Raw genomic sequence first — 10,393 nt, 5'->3', positions numbered from 1 at the left:
TTTTGATGGATCATGGAACAAGGAGTGGCAAGAGCCTAATCTTGGGGATTCCCATGGCACCCCCAATATAATCCAAGGACACAAAAAAGTCAAAGCTTGGGGATGCCCCGGAAGGCATCCCCTCTTTCGTCCACTTCCATCGGTAATTTACTTGGAGCTATATTTTTATTCACCAACATGATATGTGTTTTGCTTGGAGCGTCTTGTATTATTTGTGTCCTTGTGTCTTAGTATGCCACAATCATCCTTACTGTACACACCTTTTGAGAGAGCCATACATGAATTAAAATTTGATAGAATACTCTATGTGCTTCATTTATATCTTTTGAGCTAAGTAGTTTTGCTCTATGTGCTTCACTTATATCTTTTGAGCGTTATAATTTTGCTCTATGTGCTTCACTTAGATCTTTTAGAGCACGGTGGTGGATTTGTTTTAAAGAAACTATTGATCTCTCGTGCTTCACTTAAATCATTTTGAGACTCTTAATAGCATGGTAATTTGCTTAATAATAATATGCTTGGTATTCAAGATTTGTGAAACTTTCTTTTGAGTGTGTTGAATACTAAGAAAAGATTGAAGCATGATAATTGTTTTGAGATATGGAGGTGATAATATTAAAGTCATGCTAGTTGAGTAGTTGTGAATTTAAATAGTACTTGTGTTAAAGTTTGTGATTCCCGTAGCATGCACGTATGGTGAACCGTTATGTGATGAAGTCGGAGCATGATTTATTTATTGATTGTCTTCCTTATGAGTGGCGGTCGGGGACGAGCGATGGTCTTTTCCTACCAATCTATCCCCCTAGGAGCATGCGCGTAATACTTTGCTTTGATAACTTCTAGATTTTTGCAATAAGTATATGAGTTATTTATGACTAATGTTGAGTTCATGGATTATACGTACTCTCACCCTTCCACCTTTGCTAGCCTCTCTAATACCGCACACCTTTCGCCGGTATCATACACCTACCATATACCTTCCTCAAAACAGCCACCATACCTACCTATTATGGCATTTCCATAGCCATTTCGAGATATATTGCCATGCAACTTTCCACCATCTAGTTCATCATGACACACTTCATCATTGTCATATTGCATATCCCGGTACACCGCCAGATGCATTCACATAGAGTCATATTTTGTTCTAAGTATCGAGTTGTAATTGTTGAGTTATAAGAAAAATAAAAGTTTGATCATAATCATTATTAGAGCATTGTCCCAAGTGAGGAAAGAATGATGGAGACTATGATTCCCCCATAAGTCGGGATGAGACTCCGGATGAAAAATAAATAAAAGAGGCCAAAGAAGCCCAAATAAAAAGAGGCCATAAAAAAGGGAGAAAAGGCCCAAATAAAAAAAATGAGAGAAAAAGAGAGAAGGGACAATGTTACTATCCTCTTACCATACTTGTGCTTCAAAGTAGCACCATGATTTTCATAGTAGAGAGTCTCTCATGTTATCACTTTCATATACTAGTGGGAATTTTACATTATAGAACTTGGCTTGTATATTCCAATGATGGGCTTCCTCAAAATGCCCTGGGTCTTCGTGAGCAAGCAAGTTGGATGCACACCCATTTAGTTTCTTTTGATGAGCTTTCATACACTTATAGCTCTAGTGCATCCGTTGCATGGCAATCCCTACTCACTCACATTGATATCTATTGATGGGCATCTCCATAGCCCGTTGATACGCCTAGTTGATGTGAGACTATCTTCCCCCTTTTTGTCTTCTCCACAACCACCACTCTATTCCACCTATAGTGCTATATCCATGGCTCACGCTCATGTATTGCATGAAGATTGAAAAAGTTTTGAAAAAGTTAGAGTATAAAACAATTGCTTGGCTTGTCATCGGGGTTATGCATGATTTAAATACTTTGTGTGGTGAAGATAGAGCATAGCCAGACTATATGATTTTGTAGGGATAACTTTCTTTGGCCATGTTATTTTGAGAAGACATAATTGCTTTGTTAGTATGCTTGAAGTACTATTATTTTTATGTCAATATAAACTTTTGTCTTGAATCTTTCGAATCTGAATATTCATATAAGAATTAATAAGATTTGCATTGAAATTATGCCAAGTAGCACTCCGCATCAAAAATTCTCTTTTTATCATTTACCTACTCGAGGACGAGCAGGAATTAAGCTTGGGGATGCGTGATACGTCTTCAACGTATCTATAATTTTTGATTGCTCCATGCTATATTATCTACTGTTTTGGACTATATTGGGCTTTATTTTCCACTTTTACATTATTTTTGGGACTAGCCTATTAACCGGAGGCCCAGCCCAGAATTGCTGTTTTTTTTGCCTGTTTTGGTATTTCGGAGAAACATAATATCAAACGGAGTCCAAACGGAATAAAACCTTCGGGAATGTGATTTTCTCACCGAACATGATCCAAGAGACTTGGACCCTACTCCAAGGAGTCAAAGAGGTGGTCACGAGGGTGGGGGGCGCGCCCACCCCCCTAGGGCGCCCCCTGCCTCATGGGCCCCTCGGTGCTCCACCGACGTACTCCTTCCTCCTATATATACCTACGTACCCTCAAACAATCAGAACAGGAGCCAAAAACATAATTCCACCGCCGCAACTTTCTGTATCCACGAGATCCCATCTTGGGACCTGTTCCAGAGCTCCGCCGGTGAGGGCCGTCTTCACGGAGGGCTTCTACATCATCATAGCCTCTTCGATGAAGTGTGAGTAGTTTATTTTAGACCTTCGGGTTCATAGTTAGTAGCTAGATGGCTTCTTCTCTCTTTTTCGATCTCAATACAAAGTTCTCCCCCTCTCTTGTGGAGATCTATTCGATGTAATCTTGTTTTTACGGTGTGTTTGTTGAGACCGATGAATTGTGGGTTTATGATCAAGTCTATCTATGAATAATATTTGAATCTTCTCTGAATTCTTTTATGTATGATTGGTTATCTTTGCAAGTCTCTTTGAATTATCCGTTTGGTTTGGCCAACTAGATTGGTAGTTCTTGCCATGGGAGAAGTGCTTAGCTTTGGGTTCGATCTCGCGGTGTCCTTTCCTAGTGAAAGAAGGGGAAGCAAGGCACGTATTGCATCGTTGCCATCAAGGATAACAAGACGGGGTTTATTTCATATTGCATGAATTTATCTCTCTACACCATGTCATCTTGCTTAAAGCGTTACTCTATTTTTAACTTAATACTCTAGATGCATGCTGGATAGCGGTCGATGAGTGGAGTAATAGTAGTAGGTGCAGAATCGTTTCGGTCTACTTGTGACAGACGTGATGCCTATATACATGATCATGCCTAGATATTCTCATAACTATGCTCAATTCTGTCAATTGCTCAGCAGTAATTTGTTCACCCACCGTAGAATACTTATGCTCTTGACAGAAGCCACTAGTGAAACCTATGGCCCCCGGGTCTATTCTCATCATATCAATCTCCATCACTTTAATCTTGTTTTGCTTTTTACTTTGCTTTTACTTTTCACTTTGCATCTCTATACCAAAAATATCAAAAATATTATATCTATCAGATCTCACTCTCGTAAGTGACCGTGAAGGGATTGACAACCCCTAATCGCGTTGGTTGCGAGTAGCTATCGTTTTGTGCAGGTACGAGGGACTTGAGCGTGGCCTCCTACTGGATTGATACCTTGGTTCTCAAAAACTGAGGGAAATACTTACGCTACTCTGCTGCATCATCCATTCCTCTTCGGGGAAATCCAACGCAAGCTCAAGAGGTAGCAACCACGACAATGGCGTGTTTGTGCACGCGCTCTGTGGCAGTGCGCGCGTCCAGTGGTTGTTTGTGCTGGACCCCCTCCTCCTCTCGTCGTCTTCGTGCTTGTGATCATGTCCCACAACTGGCCCGCGTCGTCGCCGTCCTTCTGGAGCCCTCTCCCCCTCCGTCAGCTCTTGTCGCCGCGCGCCCACGGACGCACTGTGGCCGACCGAGCTTTAATGGCATTCGGCTCCTCCTCCTCTTGTCCTCGAGCTCGCCCTCGTCTCCGTGATCCCTGCATCAATAGCTCATCGCCTTCCCCGAGCCCATGCGCGAGCACACGCGTCCGCGGCGCCGGCCGCGTGTCCACGGCGACGCCAGCTCGGCCATGCCCTCGCGCGGCTATATATAGCCCTCCCCCGAAGCGTTTGAGCACACCAGCGGCCTCCGCACACTCCACTAGCCCTCCCCAGCCCCTCGCCCGAGCCTCTGGAGCTCTCCTCGCTCGCCATTGCCGCCATGGCCGTCGCTCCCCTCGGCCTAAATTGGCTCAAGCCCGAGCCTCTCCCCTCCCCCTTTCTCCACCACTAGAAGCCTCTCACACCGGAGATCCTCCCCACCCCTTTTCTTCTCACCGGAGCACTTGTGGAGAAGCCTCTCACACCGGAGATCCTCCCCACCCCTTTTCTTCTCACCGGAGCCCTTGTGGTCGTACTTTTCCAAGTCCGGCCGCCGCCCCTTGCTCCCTGTCGCCCCGAGCCGCGGCTGCTCTGCACTTCCCCCAACGCTCGTGGACCTCTGGTTGGGTGCGGTTTCGCATCCCGCATCCGCCGGTGGCCGGAGCTCGGCCGGAGAATGCCGGAGCCGCCCGGACCGTCGCCGGCGTCCCCCTGCCTCTGCTCCTCTGCTTCCGATCAGGGCGCAGCGAGGAGGAGGAAGAAGACAGGAGCCAGGCGGGCCCCCTCCTTCCCCGACCCCACCTGGCAGCCACCCAGGCCGGCCCCGCGTTGACCCGTCCGGTCCAGCTGGATAAGTGACAGGCCCCACAGCCCGTGGGACCCGCACATCAGCCGCTCAAGCCCCTGCCCCGCCTCTGCCACGTGTTTAAGTGGAGGCGTAAACACTCCAGTACGTTTAAGTGGTACGTTTCCTTTTGGAGAAAGCGTATTTCCTCTCTGTTCAGCCCAGAATGCGTTTTGTTAAACAAAAAGCGTATTTCTAACTTTGCGCTTCTGCCTTATCCACTCAGGGACTTGTTTGTGATGCTATTTTTGCAGAAAAGTCCCTGAACTTCAACCCTTCATATCTTTTTAACCACAACTCCAAATGAGGTGATTCCAAAGCCCACTTCTTCGTTTCGTCGAGCCCGTTCTGTTGGTTTCATTTTCACTATGGTTTGACACTATGAAAATGACCTTTTTGCCCTTGCACGTAAACAGCCCCTCCGAGAGAGAACTATTTCCGGCAAATCTTTCTGCGGCTTCACCGCACTTCTCCTCGGTGCCTTCTTCATCCCCAGGCAAGCCACAATACCCACTTGCATGATAGTCATGCAGTAGCCATGGTTTTCATCTTGAATATTTATTAAATGATTGCTTGTTTAAAATATGGTTATCGTTGTTTCGGAAATGCTTCTGGGTTTGTGCTTACTTGTTTGCTATGTTGTTATGCACCTAGTTATCATGCCCTGCTGGTTGCTAGTATTACTATCATATTGCCATGCTTGATAGTAGTACATGTTGGGTTGGTCATGCTCTTAGGTGCATGACTAACGTCGGTTACTGAGTACTGTTAATAGGCATTGTTCCATTGTTGTTAGTTGGTTAAGTGTTACTCGGTGGTGTTATTGATAAATTCTTGCATGTTATTTATGGATGATGCTAGTGGTCATGACATGTTATACTATGAGTAGTGTTGCACTTGTAATATTTATGCTCGTCATCATGCCATGTTCAGTTGGAGATTATTTCATAGTCGATATGATGGACAGTTATGTTGCATCCCGTGCTTATGGTGATATCATGTTCATGCATTGTAATTGCATCATGTTATTTTATCATGGCTCAGCATTTTGCATTCAAGTTTAATTGGATTTAATTGAACTTGAACAACTGTTGGCTGAGTCATGGTGTCGCCAGATCGAAATTGACCAGTGCAACCACGCTTACCTTATGGGGGGGTCCTAACTGGGTCTATTGTCGTGCATCTCGCCGGTGCCTCCCACGAGGGAAGGTTATGGGCGTGCGTACCCTGGCCCGGTAAGCAGACATAACCTTGCGTGCCCGTTGTTTTTATGGATCCGGTCCCCTTGAGGGAGTTTGACCACGACGGTGGTGGGGTGTCTTTGGTAGACACGGGGCCACCCAGGACTAGCCCAGTTGGGAGTGGGTCGGAGTGGCCGGGAGAGTGTCATGACAATATATCGGTTTTGTCGGAACACCATTGGTCCACCCGAATGGGAGTGCGAGGCCATGGGTTCCGTGGTGTGGGTACAGTGTGCTACCTCTGCAGAGTGTATATTAATCTATCGATAGCCGCGCCCACGGATAAGGGCCCAGTTCGTGTCAGTCCCACCGTGAGTCAACACTATTAATAATAACTTGATTAATAACAACCCCGGTTCAAAGATGAGATAAGTTGGTTGTGATCACCGTAAGGATCACAGGCCAAATATTGGTCGTGGTTGTGATCGCCGTAAGGATCACGGGCCAAATATTGGTCGTGGTTGTGATCGCCGTAAGGATCACGGTTTGAGACCAAGTATTGGTCGTGGTTGTGATCGCCGGAAGGATCACGGTGGTATCGAGGATACCGAGTTGTTGGATATTTGTGATGTTGTGCGAGAATCATGGGTAAAGATCAAGCTCCTTGTGGTCATTTAATGATTACTACGGTATTGTTTATACCAAGCTTGATTTGATCCTGAGATGATCGTGTGATGTCCGAGGTTGGTAAGTGCTGCGTGTGATGGTTACGAGATAACCCGAGCAGAATAATTGGTGCATGTAGTGTTATCATGTTGCATGCTAGTATCATCAGATTCATATGTTCATGCCATGCTCATATTGTTCTAGCGGTATCATGTTCATGTTGCCTTTGGATTCTTAGTGGCTATTATGATTATTTTCATGATGGTAGCTGGTATTATTTTGGGAGTACTACTTTGGATGTCATGTTGCTCATGTCATGTTGTTATGATGATCTCATGTTAATTCCTATTTAACTTGTAACTGCCATGATGTTGTTTGTCTTGAATGCTTCTGGTTTATTGTGAGCTTGCAAGTACATTCAATGTACTGACCTGGCGTGTCATGCCAGCTTGCAGGTCGTGTCTGGATTGCTTGACGGTTTGGTGTTGTTCCTGTGTTCGCGAGTTAGGATAAGTGTTCCAGCCAGAGTCCCTGCGGATTGGAGTCCATTACCACCGTCGTCGTTCTTCCGCTGCTAGTAGTTTTTCCCGCTGCTAGAGTTATTCCGCTGCTTCGAGTTGTTCTGTTGCTTGCATAGGGCAACTGAGGATGGCGTAGTGTCGCCGTGCCGATGTTATTCATTGTAATATCGGAAACCTTGTAGTCATATCCGTGTAATAATAGAAAGCTGGTTTGTTCTATGCTAAGCAGTGCCGTATTCCAGAAGACTTCTCCTCGATCTCTGGGCTGGAATACAGGGCGTTTCGGTTTCTCTGAGCCAGGGTGCCACAACCCTGTAGGACGAGCGGTAGTGGGAGCGGCACTAGGGGCGGTACTACCGCTGCTACTACCGCTCGGCGCTCTGTTCTCCCCTCTTGCCTCTATTTTCCTCAATAACTGTAGGAAGCGGTAGTACCGCTCCTGGAGTGATAGTACTGCTTGTGTGCGGGCTGAGAAGAGCATGACGATTGGATTTGTTCCCCGCTATAAAAGGGGGTCTTCTTCCTCATGAAGAACTACCTCTTCCTGCCCTAAACTCCATTGTTGCTCCAAAGCCCATTTTCACCCGATCTCTCTCCCTAGCCAATCAAACTTGTTGACTTTCTAGGGATTGGTTGAGAAGGCCCCGATCTACATTTCCACCAAGAGAAATTTGATTCCCCCACTAATCCCTTGCGGATCTTATTACTCTTAGGTGTTTGAACACCCTAGACGGTTGAGATCACCTGGTGGAAGTGTAGCCGATCTAGAGCGTTGTTTCTCAATGAAGGTGCGCATGATGATGACATATGATGATGTACATTTTGTGGTAGCTAGGGCTTGAAAATTGTTGCTGGCTTGCATATTTTGATGAGGTGGTATATACTAACTGTAGGACACGAAACAAAAAAATAATTGTAGCCCAGCCTTTGAAAGATGCTCATAAGAACAGTGTATCTGGGTATGTGTACATTCCATCTCTCTCTAAACACATTTGAAGCACCTAATGCCGAGATGCATCAAAAGAAAATACAGATTTCTTCCGGCACTTCTGTAATGGAGCAGTATCATGCTACACACAAACAATTGCACTCCGATCATAGACAGTGGATTTATTATTTAGCATGTTGGAAACACTAGCAGAGTAGCAGTAGCAGTGACGGTATCACAATGCACGGATTGTAGTGTCTCCATACACCGATTTCTGAACATCTAGCACTTACACATTTACATTTCCAGTATGATTCCTCGTGTCTAACAAAACGGTATCCGTCCAAACAAGCAGGAAACTCAAAAGATGAACGCTAAATTACTCAAAACGAAGAGACTCAGACGACAACAAGACCTGGCTTGCTAGCATGAGGAAGCAACCTTTTTAACGGTATATGCTTATCATGCGTTAGCAATCAGGCTTGCAGAAATCCCATATTGGGACGTTGCCAGTCAAACGGACGCCGTATTTGGTACAGGATGTTCCCAGATGAACTAGTTGTCAGACTTCGGAGGATCCTTCTTCTTCCCGTAAGTTAGGCCAGTGTCCTGGTGACATTACATGCAGTAGTAGATAAGGAATCAACTTGCAGAACCAGTTGATGGAATAGCTTGTTGTCTGGGTCTCAGGGATCTAGTGAAAGTGAAGATACAAAGGTTACCTGGGGGTCAGGAATTGGCCTCCGTTTCTCGACATAACGGTATGGATCCGAGGCAGCAGCTAAAGCAGCTCGTTCCTGTGAAAAAAGGCATATACCATTATCAACAGAGTGGAAAGAAAAATCACCAGATTAAACATAATAGTAAGAGTGGAGAAGCGTGAAATATCAAGATAACACTGCAGCAATTTGAAGTAATTTGGTGCAAAAACATCGGTGGATGAAATGGAACGAAAACAGACAACTCTATAAAAGAAAATTTCAGATAAAGAAAAGTAATAAGTACTAACTGCTTATCAGGATAGATGAGACATGAGTAACTGCTAGAACATTTGGTTCTTTTACTTGTAGATAAACAAGGGTGCCTTACAGGAGGATGAAATTCCTAAGTCACACTTTTGAATAGAACAAGTGACTGTTTAAAAAGGACAACACGCAGCAAGAGGCAATTCAGATTATCATTTTCAATATGGTGGATGCAAGAGCTGAACATAGCTGTCCCACTTTTATAAGAGCATGCCATTTATTCGCTCTATTTGGTTTGACAGTAATAATATTTCCATGAATGAAGTGTTTATCAAAATACATCATCAAATTATTCTTGTTGGAAGAAGGCCATATTAAGATTCACAAGTTTAACTTCCCAAGCAACGATAGCTCAACCATGTAAAATGTCATGACAGACACTAGCCGGCTGTAATTTCAATGGTGTTTCCTATGGTTTAAGTTTGGCAGATAAAATGAAGTTGACAATTAGTCAGTCCCTACCAAAAGCTAAGACAGCAGCATCAATTCCGAGCAAGCCAACGCACAGTTCCTAGAAGTAAACAACAAGCTCTTGATGCCAGCGCCTATACACGCATCATTTCGACAATTTCCTGGAATTAACTAAACGGGCTTGTAGAGATGTGGGCAACTGCATCTTACGGCGATCTCATCCGAGAAAGCGATATGTCCAGACCGATCCATCCAATAGAAGACAATCACAGCGGTAACAAGAATTAGCAAGGGGAAATCGACCTGCTGCTCCTTCTGGAGCTGGCGCGCGGGTCGGACCCAGAGGTAGTAGGCGAGGCTCCCGGCGACCGCCCAGGAGGCGACGTTGGTCCAACCGCGCACGCCGCCCAGCGCGTTCCCCACGAACGACCGCGCGCTCCCGACCCTCCGGCTCCACCCCTTCGCCGGCACCATCTCTAACGCTCTCCGAGACCCTCCCAGGCGGGTGGCGGCCTCTCCCCGAGCGCTTCCTCCTGCGTCGCCGCCGACTCCCGAATCTCTGACCCCTCTCGATCGCCTCTGTGTCTGGTATTGGTCCGCAAGAAAGGGAACGGAATGCTACTGCGCGATGTAACAGAGTGGACGGCCCATTTGACCTACAAAGTACTAGTTGGTCTAGAATTTACCAGACAAAGTCCATGAGAAGCCCAACTCGAGGGCTCAGACAGACACGCCAGTATGTAAAGCTTCCTAAATTGTCTCAAAAAAAAAATGTAAAGCTTCCTAAATCTCAAAATGATATGTCGGCTTGATCTTTCGGAGGTGTTCATAAAAATAGGGTGTGCGTGTGTGCATTCATAGGGATGAGTGTATGCGCATGTATATGAGCGCTTGTGTCTGTACCGATGTTTAAAAAAAACCGATGAGA

The 10,393-nt window shown here is 45.5% G+C and overlaps 1 protein-coding gene across 1 annotated transcript; it reads right to left on the bottom strand.

Moving 5' to 3' along the window:
* Positions 1-8,185: 8,185 nt before the first annotated feature.
* Positions 8,186-10,081, bottom strand: LOC125522783. The gene is made up of 3 exons (XM_048687814.1): positions 9,769-10,081; positions 8,752-8,826; positions 8,186-8,638 (listed from the first exon to the last, which is right to left on the bottom strand). Exons 1-3 carry the CDS (start codon positions 9,937-9,939, stop codon positions 8,585-8,587), a joined length of 300 nt encoding a protein of 99 aa, XP_048543771.1. The 5' UTR covers positions 9,940-10,081; the 3' UTR covers positions 8,186-8,584.
* Between the last annotated feature and the right edge of the window lie 312 nt (positions 10,082-10,393).

Source organism: Triticum urartu, chromosome 7, assembly GCF_003073215.2.
Source record: "Triticum urartu cultivar G1812 chromosome 7, Tu2.1, whole genome shotgun sequence".
Lineage (NCBI taxonomy): Eukaryota > Viridiplantae > Streptophyta > Magnoliopsida > Poales > Poaceae > Triticum > Triticum urartu.
This window is presented reverse-complemented; position numbering and strand designations above follow the sequence as displayed.

Coding starts and splice junctions, on each gene's coding strand:
- LOC125522783 (XM_048687814.1), bottom strand. CDS start 9,939: ATGGTGCCGGCGAAGGGGTGGAGCCGGAGGGTCGGGAGCGCGCGGTCG. Junction 8,827..9,768: donor AGCTCCAGAAGGAGCAGCAG/GTCGATTTCCCC, acceptor CTTTTTTCACAG/GAACGAGCTGCTTTAGCTGC. Junction 8,639..8,751: donor GGCCAATTCCTGACCCCCAG/GTAACCTTTGTA, acceptor TAATGTCACCAG/GACACTGGCCTAACTTACGG.